The 15241-nt window shown below is 44.4% G+C and overlaps 1 protein-coding gene across 2 annotated transcripts; it reads right to left on the reverse strand.

Moving 5' to 3' along the window:
* Positions 1 to 2754: 2754 nt before the first annotated feature.
* pcdh12 (protocadherin 12) lies at positions 2755 to 15012 on the reverse strand. 2 transcript variants are annotated; one of them, XM_077022500.1, is made up of 4 exons: positions 11480 to 15012; positions 9723 to 9811; positions 7905 to 8053; positions 2755 to 3432 (listed from the first exon to the last, which is right to left on the reverse strand). In XM_077022500.1, the coding sequence occupies exons 1-4, from the start codon at positions 14363 to 14365 to the stop codon at positions 3005 to 3007; spliced, it is 3552 nt and encodes a 1183-aa protein (XP_076878615.1). In that variant the 5' UTR covers positions 14366 to 15012; the 3' UTR covers positions 2755 to 3004. The 2 variants fall into 2 exon arrangements, with proteins under 2 accessions (XP_076878615.1, XP_076878614.1); XM_077022499.1 differs by having other exon boundaries at positions 9723 to 9814.
* Between the last annotated feature and the right edge of the window lie 229 nt (positions 15013 to 15241).

The following is a 15241-nucleotide window of genomic DNA, read 5'->3' on the forward strand; positions in this document are numbered from 1 at the left end:
AACCTTTTACACCAACATTATCAACAATAACATTAACAATAGCAAATTAGTCTTCTCAATGGTTGACAAATTAATTAAACAATGTAATGAGTTTGTTTTTAAAATCAGTCAAGGTTTTTAGTCTGTCTATGCTCACTAATCAGCCTGTGACATGCCCATCACCATGTAATATTATCATGGAAATGCCCCAATTTACTTCTCTTATCAATGAATTTTTAATTGAGACAGTGAGGGACTTTAAATCATCATGCAGCCTGGACCCTCTACCTACTACCTTCTTAACGAATGTGTTTCTCTCAGTAGTAGATGACATACTTCAGAAAGTATGTAATACTTCGCTTTTATGTTTGATTTTCGGGTGTAAAAAAGATGTGTTCACTTTTCTCGTCTGCCTACAATTTGTGTGTGGGATTTCACGATGAGATTTCTTGCTGTTAAATTACTGGAGGAGGCGGACCTGTGTCACTATGTTAATCGTTACCGACTCCACAGAAATAGTGTCCCTGCTACCGATCTTCCTGTGGTCATCATGGCTAATGCACTTTGCGCGTTTACCACTGCTAGCTCTGTATCGAATACTTCTAGACTAGACGGAAAAGGGCAGCAGTGTAGATGAGACACAAGCGTACCGACCTTGGCCGTAGAGAGCGGCCGCTAGGTGGTGCTGTTGAGTTCCGTAGGTGTGCGAAGCGAGACAGTCACACTCACCAACGGGCCGAGACGGGTTACGTATCCCTGCTGTGCGTGATATAATTTCCCAGTAAATGACAGATGCCCAAGTATGTAAATATCTTCATGGTGTATATAGGATTTCAAATACCCATGCGTATATAAGTCCCAAACATGCTTAAGGCTAGGTTTGAAATAGCTGTAATGCAAAACTTACATTTTATTAATTTCTGTAAGTATCCTGTACATATGTGATGTTCATACTCAAGATGCCAGAACTGGTGTAACTCACATCAGCTGAGGAGTTGCACTAATGCCCCAGACGCGGGGGGAGGAGGGGTCTATCTTTCATCACTCATTCCCAAACAACGATGTAGCCAGTGGTAGATAGTATAAAGGTTCATGATTATAAAGAGGGGTTAGCTCTCTCTTGCAGATGCTTCTGGTGTATGTAACTGATCTGTGGATCATAATAAACTTTACTTTACTTTGATATCTTACCCATGCCTCTGACAGCTCTTGCTTACCACCAAGGTTCAAATGTCAACAACACAGCCTACTTCAAACTGAATACTGCACTCAGTATATACAGTATACCACAACACACAGTTAGTATAGAGTACAGTATCCAGTTTGCACCAAATGCAAAACATACAAGGTCACGTGAATATACGAAGGTTCCACTCAGTTACGTCATTTCCAGGCCCCAGACTGAGCAGGCAAATTAAAAGACATGGTAGTGATCATGGTAGTCATACTGACCTACAATCACAGGGATTAGAGTGAAGGTCTTATCTTAGTGAAGATGGTGGTTTTAGGTTCTGAATATATTCGTATCATGTAAGGTTTAAAGAATATTCTTATTTTTATTTATTATTCTCGAACATCACATTAATTTGGTAATTTACAGAATGTAGTATAGCATAAGTCTCAGCTTTACATGTACATGACTGGTCGTTGGAGTTGCTATATGTGTGATCACCACTGGGGTGCAGTGTTGTTTATATTTTCTCTTTAAATAAAAAAATGGTACTTCGAATTGCACTCTAGGGTTAGGGCTAGGGTGTGGTGAGAGGCATCGAGAGGTCTTCTTTCAGCAGTTTTGGTCTTTTTGTCTTTTTTATTTGAGTTGGAGCAGTGTGAATTATAATTTGCATTTACACTTATTGATATAATTGTTACTTGTTAACAATTTGATATTCAGAATCCCCACATTTCTCCAATCACATTTAGTCTTCAGCAAATAGAAAGACTTTGAAGAAATCTTTATTTCATTCATATGGTATACAAAACGTTATGTACAAAGTGCTATTGTTTTTCACATGTAAAAAAAGAAAAAAACAAGGAAAAAAAATCAACAACCAAACATCACCTAATGTTTACTGAAAAAATCTACAGCTTGAGTTTCAGATTCAATAACTTATAGCACCTTTCCTATTTAGTTCACATGTCATTTGGAAAGTTAATGTGCTTCTAATATTTCCTTCTCTCTCTCTCTGTCTCTCTCTCTCTCTCTGTCTCTCTCTCTCTCACTGTCTCTCTGGCTAACAAAAAATACAAAATTATTGCCATGTATTAAATTATAGCTGCTGCATCCTGGATGCTATTGTCTTCAAAATGTTCAGTAGAGAAATGGAGTAGAGAAAGAGAGTGGGTAGACTGATGTCTGTCAAGGTTAAACATGCTGGTATAATGTCTGTAGTAAGTACATTGTTTAGAATCTTCTGGAATCTCCATATACTGTGTGTTTGTTTACTGGAATACTTTGAAAAGACAAGGAATAATAATCAATAGTGGAGGTCCCAGAAAGTCTGGCCTTGACACAGGAAGTGGCGTTGCTTATGGTCCATTGTGGTAGCAAATTTCACACATTCCTCCTTAGACACAGGACTGGTTCTGTTTGTGTTTAGTCTTTAGAGGGCACAAACGGTCATTTCCTTCCCCAGGTCTGTGCAGGAGTGCATGAGCCGTAAAGTTTGTGGTGAGGAGAGCACCCCTGCAGACATTAGAGCTGCTTTCCTGCATGTTGATGGAGTTGGGACACAGTCTGGAGCAGAGGAAGAGGTCTCTCTTTGCCCCCCCCCCCCCCCCCCCCCTACAGGGAGTGTAAAGTTTATGGCCCAAAATGTGACGGAGGTTATTGTGTGTTGTCTTTGCTGACCTTGGCCAGTGCCAGCCAGTCCTGGTGGTCATGTGATCAGAAAAGATGCTCCGTGCATAATTTTATGAAGTCCGATTCGATCACTGGAACACTGTGAGATGCAACTTCAACGTGAATAGAAATTTCAGTGGAAGAAGGGGAAACACTAAGTTACCTTTATATGTTGTTGAAGTTTCAGTAATGGCTTTGAGCGGCGCAGTGCATTGTGGGCAGTGTGTACTGTTTTTCATTTGGGCCCTGGTGCCGTGCGGAGGGGGACGGGTCCAGGCCCAGGGATCGGCGACAGGCCGTGGTGAGTCTGTAGAGGACGTCGGGTGGTGGGCGAGGCTGGGCGTCGGCCTTCTGCGTCAGCAACATCTCGAACAGGGTGCTAACTTCACACAGCAAGCCTTCACTTCCCAATGGGCCCCCCTTATCGGGGGTCTTACCAAAGGTGGAGAAGGGGGTGGAGTCATCGGGGCTGCCCAAAGTGGAGCCCTGCCCATCTGGGGACGGTAGCCCGTCGGGGACATAAAGGTTTTCATGATAGTCACTGGTCAGAGGAAGGGAGAGACGTGCCATCCAAGCAGGATCGGGTACGTCGGTGAATACATCATCTGGAACTAGAGAGAGAAACACGTTTTGATACTCGATCACCAACACATGCCAAAACGTGAACCTTGTTTTCACTTTGGCTTTAACTCACATCTCTGAGGGATCACTGTGCATAGTCAGAATAGCATCATTTCTTTCTTAGGTGTGAGGGCAGCCTAGTGTTGAACCTACGTGCTTTCATTCACAGCATGTATGTGTATTTGAAAACTATTTAAAACTGCAAATGACAAGGACTGAAATATTCATCCTCTTCCCCCTCAACACAAACAGGCGAATGTGGATGAATAACAGGATAAGAGGAAATGACTACGGGAGCAAAATTATCTCCATTTAGTTTGAAGGCATTTCCGTCGCACGGTTGATCCCTTCAGACTTCTGTTTACTGCACTTAGGGTTTCACAAAAAAAACGGCATGTGCATAATTCATACGGTTTTGGTGTCATTTATTGTAAGCTCTTTATTTATCGAGCCAAGCATCTGAAAATGCCTGTCAGTTACCACACATTCCCGCTTCTGTTCCAGAGTGTGTGGTTTTGTCCCGATCTGTCCCGACACACAAGAAACTGCTCCCAGAATTGTGTTAAAGCACGCTTGACTACAGCGCCCTCACCAGGCAAGAAAGTGAACTAAGGTCAGAAATAACCGAGGAAATTAACTGATGAGTGAATGACCTTACATGCAGTTGTGCTTTGACCTTAACCAGTAGAAGAGGAATGGTGTGTGTATATGAGTTTTTGTGTGTGTGAGCGAGCAGCTGAACTTGCAAACTGGTTTCCGCAGAACTAAGGATATAGATATAAACCTACAGCCTTGTACTTCATGCACGTGCACACACACACACACACACACACACACACACACACACACACACACACACACACACACACACACACACACACACACACACACACACACACACACACAAGAGCCCCTTCACCCACGCACTGTATGCAGTGGGAGAAATACGAGAATTCTAACATAATTTTAGAGCTAAACAGTATCCACTCCCTTCAAAAGTGTCGCCTCTTCATATCACTCCAGACCGGCTTTAAAAATAAACCCCAATCAGCCCACACAGGCCTCCCCACACATGCTAAACAGGAGATTTTGCAGGTAGCGTCGGCTGCAGAGTTCTGTTTGTTTCAGCTCCTGCGCTGTTTGTTTTTGCGTGGGAGGAAGAGGCCGTGTGCTGCTAGCAGTTAGCGGGGACGCTGGCAGGGTTCCTGCGGCTCTTGAGCACGCGTGAATCATCAAAAGGCGGACCGCCGGAGCAGGCAGCTGCCGTGACTCGCACACACAGCCCCGCTTTCATGTTTGCTCATTTCAATCCCCCCCCAAAAAAAAAAAACTCAAAAGTGAGAGCCGAGTGTCAGAGGAGTCGGCGACCAGATTAAAGCAGCTCGGAAAACAAAGGAGACGCGCTCGACTGTGCACCAGGGCTGCTGGAGTGTGTGTGTGTGTGTGTGTGTGTGTGTGTGTGTGTGTGTGTGTGTGTGTGTGTGTGTGTGTGTGTGTGTGTGTGTCTGTGTGTGCGTGCAGACATGGGAGGCTGTGATCAAACAAACCCGCACAAGCCACATCAATGAACACACTCACAATCTCTAAACACTTGAGTTCACTCACATCAGTGGAGCAGATGCATTTCTCTCCCTCCTTCTCTCTCTCTCTCTCTCTCTCTCTCTTTCTCTTTCCCTCTCGTTTGCTACCTCTCAATCACCCTTTTTCTCTCACTCCTTTGCTCTTTCTCTTTCTCTGTCTCCCTCTCTGCCTATATCTCTCTCCCTCTCTTTCTCTCTGCTGTCAGATCTCCTATAAAGTCTGACCACAACCAAAGTGCCATCAGCCCATTTGACAGCTGAACACTGCTGTCTGTTAGTAAACAGCTGTACATGTATTAAATACCTTAAACCTTTAATGATATAATTCATAAAACAAATATAAACAAATGCAAAATTAAACAAATACAGTAAAAAAGTACATTTAGCAAAAAAAATTATTTATTCATACTAGCTACGAGGCTACTATCAAGATTATTATCAAGATAATCTACTGGTAGAAAAGTGATTCACTTGAAAACTGAAAACAAAGATAATAGGAGAGAAGCCTCTGCTGAGTGTTACATCTAGGCTGTCTGTGCCTGTACGTGTGTCCTGGTCTGCAGTGCAGCTGAGGGTGGGTTGGTGTTGGGGTTTGGACAGGCTCCTGTCATTCAGGAGTAATCAGAGTTGTGTGTGGTCAGTGCTGTGACCGAGAGCAGGGAGGAGACAGCACCATACAGAGAAGAAGACAGCTGCAGGGACACACACACACCAGGGACTCGCTGAGGTCAGATAGACATGAACGCTCTATCACACACATGCACACATGCACGTGCACACATTCACACACCTGCAGGCACATGTGCATATTCGGACACACATGCATTGTTCCCTCTCACACACACAGGTTGATTTTCTTCTCACAGGTTGATTTGTGTGTGTGTGTGTGTGTGTGTGTGTGTGTGTGTGTGTGTGTGTGTGTGTGTGTGTGTGTGTGTGTGTGTGTGTGTGTGTTTGTGTCTGTCTCTGTGTGTGTGTGAACCAAGTGTGTGAACCAAGGGGAATCCCATTACTAGAGGCTGATATTACTACCTCAGCACATGTGTCTACTTAGCACTGATCCCAGCGCTGGGCAGAGGAAGACAAAAGCACTATGGCCCCTGCAGGCCTCAGAAACACACCTGCGCTCTTCTCTCCTCAGGAAGAAGAACCCACCCCCCTCATCTCCCCAGCCCTGCTATTCGGCGTGAACACTCCCGACACCAGACTTCTCCCTTAAGCGGGACTCTGACTCAACTCAACACACGCACGCACCTCTCTGAGATCACAGCACCTATTACCACCGCTCCGAGCCAGAGGTGCGCAGAGTCCTCTGAGTGGGGGCGAAAGAGAGAGAGAGACAGAGACAGAGACATAGAGACACAGAGAGAGAGAGACAGAGAGAGCTAAACGCCTTTGATTTTCTAAAACAAAGGCAGTGCCGTGAGGTCAAAATGCGCTGAAATCCAACAATATGCGGAAGGAACTTCACACAGTCGTTTACGAACCATCCACCTACTGTTTATATTATACTGTGTACAGTCTATGAGCATTACATATGTGTAGAGTTGTGGTAGAAATGGCCTATTAGAATATGGACTGTGTAGAGATTGTGGATAGTCGGTAGGTTTGAAAAAAGTTTGGTTTACAGTCTTCATGCAACATTTAACACAGAGAGACACAGCTTTAAGAAAGACAGGTGAGAATAGTTATGTTAATTGTAGACATTGTTCAAAATTACCAGTTTTGTATGCACAGTCTAGGGCGTGAACAAACAAAGTTAGTATTGTCAGATAAAGTGTAAGCAAAATATTCCAGTTAGAGACTTAAAATGAAGACAATTTTTATTTAATTCATTCTCACTCATTTTAAAAGTTCTACTTTCTAATTTTTCCATTAGGAAAAAAACTATTTCATGAAGCTATTATAGAAATTATAGTGTCCAAACATTTTATAATTGAAAAGTGATGCTCCCATGTGGAAAATATGAATAAAAAGTGATACTGTGTGGAATGAACACGAATATTTGTTATTTTCCGTCTTGACACAAAACAATGGACAAGCCACAAAACAGGAAAAGGCCACACTGTGTTTTCCTGAACCTCCGATGAAGCGTGTTTGAATCAGTATTTCCTGCTTAATCTGTTAAGTTTGATAATCAATATTGTTGACAGTCAAATTGATGTTAATTATCAATATAATTAACAATTAATTTTGAATTTTACTGAATTCCTGGAAGCACCATAATGAGACAGTGAAGTCTTAGCACATGGCCTGTTTCATGACCTGGCAGCTCGGAGTGTAAGCGACCTGAGCTCACAGGTTTCGGGTTTCGGTTCTGCCGCTATGCCCTCGGGAGGGGACTTTTATTTTTTTTTAGAAATGACATCTTTGAATTTTAAAGTTTGAAGAGTCAGAGTTAACTAAGCTCAGAGCTCCAGTCCTGCAAGGCTGTGGGAGACCTTGGAACCCAGTTCGCCTGCACCTACACAACTCGGGTGGGGCCTGGTATTTAGTTCATGAGCTTGAGCAGTGGATTTTCTAACAGGGAAAAAGATCTCTGCAGAACAGGAGAGCCACTGCCACAGCACTCACAAGCAAAAACATTTTCAGTGTAACATTACACTCCTCTAAAAGACTAATGAATATGTCATACTACTAATTCCATTTTTATTATGTCAGTTAGACCTTTACTGTTCCAACGTCTTGTAATTCCAAACCGTACCAAATCACGCCACCTGGAATTTAATAACCCTGTTCTTTGCAGGGGATCCATCATTCAGCCCTCTTAGTGTCTTCATTCCCTGCAGTGTACAACCTTCCTCTGATACATTCATCCAGTCCAAACAGTAGCCCAAGTCATGTGACTGTAACTCCTGCTGTAAACAGTGAAGTTCTCTTACCAGGACTGTTGAGCAGGCTGGTCAGGCCTTCCTCCAGAAGCGGGTCGATGGGAGACTCCCTGTCCGCCTCCCAGTCCACGTCTCCGGGCTCACTCTCCCCGTGCCCACTGTCCTTGGTACTCAGCCAGTCAGCGTCCTGCACTCCAGACCTCCAGGGGAAGACAAGAAAGGAAAGAACACTTTAGAAAGAGGTGAGAGGAGCAGAAAGTATAATGGAACGTGCCACAGTTTGAACTGTCAGATGAGTCCATGTCTTTTAAAAAAGAGAGATACCAATTTTTTGCCAATTTGAGATTTTACGCAGAGATCAAACTTTACCCTCCGCTTCTAACACCTTTGTGTAGTGAGAACACACATAAACTCACTAGTGAACACTATGAGAATATGAGTACAGTGGGCAGCCCAATTCTCAGCACACAAGGAGCAGCACTACAGTCATGGCCTAGCTAGGCATCGAACCCACGACCTTCCAAGACCGGCCCACTATGCTGCCCCATTCGTGAAGCATTTCAAAATCAGCGCTGGGATAAGGTCTGGTGCTGGAAGAGACCTTCACCATCTGTTAGCTTAGGGGACACACTGAGGCTGAGTGCACTCACGCTGTTGTGTGCTGCTCCTGTGACAATAACATCACTGCTTCTAATGTCTTAGAGGGACAACAGTACAAAGAGGCAGACTTGAAACACTTGATCATCATAACGGATAAAACAGATGTACATATAATCCTATTCTTTATAGACTATAAACACTTTGAAGATGACAAAAAAGGCAATATAATCCTTATATATAAGAATATATAATCCTTAATATTAGATATTGGATGAAATCTTAATCTTACTGTCATCTACAAGGTGATATTGGACTTAGTATTTAAGTCACTACACTTTAAAGACACTAAATAGTGTCTTTCTTCTGAAAAAATATTTAATGTAGCTATAAGGGCCCTTTGTTATAATGGTGGTGTAGACTTTGGGCTAGTTAAGTCTTGCCTTGTAATGAATCAAGGTTTTCAGCCACTCTATATGAGATCAGCATAGATAATATTTATAAGAATCCACAGGAATGGAGGTTAATGTAAGCCACAAAATGGCTGAAGAATGAGTGGCAAGATGATTGTATCGGTCACCGCCAGGTCTGTGTTAGTCAGATGAGTGAGGTAGACCGTAGGTCCTGCTCTAGGGTGTCTTGCCCATAATCTTCTGGTGCCAAGCTGACCAAATGAGGGCTGTGAGACAGTTTCCTGGAATTCGCTGACTGAACATCTCCTACATACAGTAGGTCTCCCACCTCTGAACATCTCCTACATACAGTAGGTCCCCCACCTCTGAACATCTCCTACATACAGTAGGTCCCCCACCTCTGAACATCTCCTACATACAGTAGGTCTCCCACCTCTGAACATCTCCTACATACAGTAGGTCTCCCACCTCTGAACATCTCCTACATACAGTAGGTCTCCCACCTCTGAACATCTCCTACATACAGTAGGTCCCCCACCTCTGAACATCTCCTACATACAGTAGGTCTCCCACCTCTGAACATCTCCTACATACAGTAGGTCTCCCACCTCTGAACATCTCCTACATACAGTAGGTCTCCCACCTCTGAACATCTCCTAACTACAGTAGGTCTCCCACCTCTGAACATCTCCTACATACAGTAGGTCTCCCACCTCTGAACATCTCCTACATACAGTAGGTCTCCCACCTCTGCTGCTGGACTCCACAAACCTGCCAACTGGTGACTGAACGCTCCTTCACTGTAACTACACCACCTTTCTGAACATTCAGAACCAGCAGTATGTGAGACGGCACTCACCGGCCTGCTCGGTGGAAATATTTGTTTCCCCTGAAATTTGGTCGAGGTTGAAGCTGGCCCTGGTGCAGAAGAGACAACAACTGGGACACCTGCTGTCAGATAAGAAAAATGTCATTAGGGTGAATATAGTTTGATTTATAACTGCATTACAATGTTTCTAAATACTGAATAGAAAATTGCAAAAGTTGGAAGCTTAAAAAAACAGTACATTTCCATTTTTTTAACAGTCAGATAATGTACAAGGAGCCATAATGTCACAATTGACCCCACCCCCATCTGTCTATCATGTCTTGTTTTTGTATTCAGTGTGCTCAGTGTTGTCATTTTGGTTTATACCACTTGTTCATGTGTAACCCTGACCCTTGTTAGTGTTATCACCTGTGCATGATATAGATCCGTTGTTATTTTGTGTATTTATACTGTGTTTTGTCTTGTGCTTTGACATTTGTCAATTAAATCTTGTAAATGTTTCTACTGATCATGTCTCTGACCATGTCTCACAAAGTAATATATGTTGGTCGTGTCTCTATGTCTGAATCTACTGGTAAACCGACCCTCCACCATCTACATGATTCTAACTATGATTTGCCTTTAATAGATCTCGCCCTTCTTAACGAATGCGTCCACTTCCTGATCGCTCCATGTACACGTAATCTGTGGCACCAATGCATCTGTTATTGAAATCCAATCACATAATTGCTATTTCATGCCATTCAAACCTAATAAAAACTAATTAGAATTTACAGCTCTTAGTTATGGGAATGGATACAGTGCAAGATGGAGGAGGGGTAGGAAAAGCTGGACCATTGTGAGATGATATGTATACATTGGAAGGAGGGGGTTGTTGCTGAGTGGAGCCTGGGCGAATGTAGGGGTGGACAGGAAGCCATTGCTATGCAGGCGCTATTCTTCTACGGCCTGCTTCCTTCCAGGATGCACCTTAGAAACACAGTCTCAGCCAAGGGCACAGAGACCTAGTGACATTTCGCCTCCCTTCCCTCTGCGGCCTCTCTGGGTCTCTCCTTAAGTCAGACCGCCAACTGGGCCAAGTAGGGGTGTGTGTGTGTGTGTGGGGGGGGGGGGGGGGGGGGCATGAGTCCACACTCTTCCTGTCTGGCTGCACTGACCACGTGAGGGCTCAAACCCACCAGAACCTTTTGTTGTGGGTGCCCTGTTCGTCCACCACAGCACTTTATGAAATAAAAACTGTCGAGTAGTTTTTCTATTTCTTCTTTTTTCAGAAAGTAAGATTTTTGCCTTTCTGCCTGCAGCCCAAATATTATACATCAAAGGCACATAATCTTAGGTTGGAGACACATCTAGTCTTAAATAAAGTACATTTTTTCCCCCTTAGCAAGTAAACCTTGACTTGATCTGTTTTTTCTTCCCCCTTTCATTCAGTAAGTGTGTGCCATGTGATATTATGGATGATTGTTTGAATTTTCCCTTGAGGCATATTAGAGGTTTAGGTTACGGTCTGTCACTGTGACGTGCCTGAGTAATCTCAGTTCTTTAATTCCAATCTGTCAGCTGTCCCCTCAAGCTGCTGTAGCTGTAGATCAGTACCTAGGTATCCCAGCAGCAGAGGGTAAATAGAGGAAGCCAAGCTCCTGTGTTTTTGAATGTTTTTTTTTTTTACTTTGAGGTGCATGAAACTAATTCGACAGAAGCAAAATCAATAAATAAGCAATTAACTTTCAATCTGAAATTCACTTTACATCTTTTAATCTGGAAAATTAATTACACATACAGCTTACCTGCACCTCCGGTGAAGCCGAAGATAGCTCGATTGAGTTATCCCCAAGGGCAGCCATGGACAACCGCATCAGGTTTCTGAGTATCTGTCTGTGGTCTTGTTCTTCAAGTCTTCCATTTCTTTCTGAGTTCCTTTGCCTCCGCAGAGTGGCCTGTGAAAAAGGCTCAGGAGCGCCAGGCTGTGAGGGGTCAGCGGAGGTCACGACCTCTTCGGGCTTGTTACGTCTCAGTGTGCTGGTCTGTGAGTGCGAGGATGAGGAGGCAGAAGGATTTCGGGCCTTGCGTAGGGTTCGGTAGGGTGTCGCAGGAGCACGGCAGCAGTCTAACTCTATGCTGCCAGGTTTCCGGAGTGTCTTGCTCTGTTTGAGTGAAAGGGTCCCGTCGTTCTCTTGGTAAGACTGGCTTTGGGCCATGCGAGCAAGCATTGGTGAAAGACTGAGCTGGCCATGCGGGTGAGTGTCTTCTGGCAGAAGTGGTTCAGCCGATAGTGGCTGAGCTTCTTCTTTGGGTGGGTCATCTCGCCGACCCCTTAGGACCGGTACCAGCTGTATGTCCGTTTTGCGAATGTGCTTCTGGGGTCTGCGGGGGTGACTGGTGTAGGTAGATTCAGCTTGTCTGCAATTGTAAGCGCGGTTGTCTCTTTTTTCCGGCCGACAGAAGGTGGTAACCAGAGCCACAGTTAACAGCAGTAGCAGGCAAGTTCCTCCCAGGCAGACAGCTAAAAGCATTGTGAAGCTGAACTGTGCGTGATGTCCCGAAGAAGAATTTTTAAGGTGATCACGGAGATTTATAAACGTGACTTGGAGGGTTGTCCTTGTCACAAGCACGGGTGTTCCCATGTCTGATACTGCAATGGCCAGTTTAAAAGCTTTGCCTATCAGTTCGGTGGCATTTGTGGTGTTCACATATAACTGACCTGTGGTTTCATCCAGCCAAAACAGCCTGGAGGGGTTACCATCTTCAATTTTGAAACGGAGTCTTGCGTTGAGACCAGAGTCAGGATCACTGGCCTGAATTGTTGTGGCCAGAAAGCCCTCAGGCCTGTGGTGAAAGGAGTGATTGTTCTTTGGATGCAGGGCTCCATGAACTTTGTCACTAATTTCAGCCACAATCTCCCCCTTTTCTGCATTAACTGGTATACTGACCACTGCAATACCCTTTTTAGGCCGAGGTTCATTGATGATGGGATAGTTGTCATTAACATCTTGAACCTCAATAATCACAGTGGCACTGCCGGTCAGTGGAGGGAAGCCATGATCTGTCGCCTCCACTATGAAGGAGTACGTGGGTGATTCTTCATAGTCTAATGACTGCTGAGCAGAAACGGCCCCACTGTTTGGGTGAACAGAGAATGATGCAGTTGGGCTTTCCAGTTCATTGGACTCTCTAATTGAGTAAGACACCCTTCCACTGAGGTCTAGGTCAACATCACGAGCCACTAAAGTCAAGATGTGGGATCCTGGTATATTATTCTCTTTGAAGACACCCTTGTAGTGAGTCTTTGAAAACACTGGTGCGTTGTCGTTCTCGTCCAGCACATGAACGGTCAGGTGTCGTACACAAGATAGAGAAGGAACTCCGTTGTCTCGAGCTAGAAGAGTGATATTGTACTCCATCTGTTGTTCTCGATCCAGGCTCCCATTAGTAATGATCATGTAGTTGTCTCCGTGGATTTGCTTGAGACGAAACGGGCCTGACCCTTGTTGAATATGAGCTTGTACTTCCCCGTTCGGTCCCGAGTCAGCATCAGACACCATCACAAGAGCCAGGAAGGTCTCGTTTGTTGCTCCCTCAGACACAGTCGCCCCAGAGGAATCCGGAGGTGTCCATGTGACGTGTATCCGAGGAGCGTTGTCGTTAACGTCCTGAAGCCTAATCAGCAGTTTGCAGTGAGACGGTATGGCATTGTGTCCCCGATCCTTGGCTTGGATGTCCACCTCATAGGACGACTTCTCCTCAAAGTCCAAGGGACCTGTTATGGACACTGAACCTGTTTGTGCATCTACACTAAAAAGCCTTTGCACCTCTAATGGAGCATGTTTACTGAGTGAGTATTCAACCTCCCCATTAGCACCCTGGTCAGGGTCAGTAGCACGAAGGTTGATAATTATCGTGCCACGCACTGTGTCTTCAGGGATCTCCACTACTGGAGCACTGTCCTCAAACACGGGGCTGTTGTCATTAGAGTCCAGGATTATGACATTGACTTTGGTGCTCCCAGATCTAGGTGGGCTGCCATTATCCAAGGCCACTAGTGTTAACTCAAAAAACGAGTGTGTCTCTCTATCTAGTTCTTTGATAACTACCAGCTCTGGCTGTTTGGTCCCTCCAGACTGACGAACGTCCAGAGTAAAGTGTTGGTTGGGAGAAAGCGAGTAGGTCTGCAGACCATTTGAACCTGCGTCCGGATCCTTAGCGTGGTCGAGAGGGATCCGTGTTCTTAGTCCCACTGTTTCTGAGATCTCCACCTCCTGCGCTGAATTGGAGAAGACAGGGCTGTGGTCATTTAGATCCTTCACCTCCACCCTCACGCGCAGGAAGTGCACAGCCCCGCCTTTCCTAAAGAGGACGCTGAAGGCCAGTTCACAGAGGTCAGCTCCACGGCACAGCTTCTCCCGGTCCAGCTGGCTCAGCGTCGACACCTCCCCGTCTCTTGTGGCTACCAGGAACGGCAGAGCCTGTCCGTGCTCCACAACCCGGAAGTCCTCCAACGACCCGGTCTCACCACCCTGACGTAGGTCATCCAACAGGCGACCCACCCTTGTGCCTGCTGGTTGCTCCTCCCACACATGATAGTGGACAATTGCAGAGGTGTGGTCTAGAAACTGGGCCTCAGTAAGTAGGCACACGGTAAAATCAACCACAAACAGAAGGCAAAGCTGAAGCATGGCTGTGTGTGAGTTTCTGTCTAGCCGTCTCTGTGTTAAGTCATCAGATAGACATTCTTAATATCCATACATGAATCTAAGAGACAACAGTGTAAACTGTGACAGTGTATCTAAAAAAGACAAAATTACAACTAAAACAAACTACAATATTAAGAAAACAATAGAAGGACACTATTAAAGACAAACGCTTACACTCTGTTTAAATCATATTTAAATAAAGACGTAATATTTAAAACATTTTGTTAATTATTATGCTTCTAACAATAACAACAAAATAGTAATTAACAACAGTAAAAAGTCTCATTTAAAAGTTGTACATATCCTAGTTAAAAAGCATAACTAACAACTGTAAAAGCAAATGTTTTTTTTCCCATAACTGCTTCAGAATAAATGAATAAAACAACATGAACAATTCACAATACAATTTCTAATTCAAATACAGTAATCTCACAACACCAATCCACAACACAATTTAGCACAGCCTATCACATACAAAAGAAGGAACAAACATGAGTCACTCATGAATTAACATCTATATTAAAGCACTATCAAGCCAGTACCTAATATTCTCTCTCAGTCCAGTCAGTCCTATCCAAAAGCATTATTCACTCACACACACAACCCGCTCTCCTGCTTCACAAAACTTTGCTCAGTGTGGAATTGTGGAAGTAGTGTAGCTGGGATGATCATTTGAGGGGGATTCCTGTGGACCAATCAAACGCAGCAGGCAGAGCGTGGTCTGCCGATAACTCCACCCCTTGAAGGAAAAGTGTGCTCTGAGGAAAATGGACAGGAGTTAAAAAAAAAGGAACAGCACGGCGCTTTTAAAGAAATACGACACCTCTGCTCTTATTCACTGCCTCTAGCTCTTCACGC

Source organism: Brachyhypopomus gauderio, chromosome 11 (genome assembly GCF_052324685.1).
Source record: "Brachyhypopomus gauderio isolate BG-103 chromosome 11, BGAUD_0.2, whole genome shotgun sequence".
NCBI lineage: Eukaryota > Metazoa > Chordata > Actinopteri > Gymnotiformes > Hypopomidae > Brachyhypopomus > Brachyhypopomus gauderio.

Excerpts from the sequence above, each read along its gene's own strand:
- pcdh12 (XM_077022499.1), bottom strand. The coding sequence starts at position 14,365 with ATGCTTCAGCTTTGCCTTCTGTTTGTGGTTGATTTTACCGTGTGCCTA. Across the intron at positions 9,815-11,479 it reads CGGCTTCACCGGAGGTGCAG|CAGGTGTCCCAGTTGTTGTC; the intron begins GTAAGCTGTATG and ends CTTATCTGACAG. Across the intron at positions 3,433-7,904 it reads CAGCCTGCTCAACAGTCCTG|TTCCAGATGATGTATTCACC; the intron begins GTAAGAGAACTT and ends TTCTCTCTCTAG.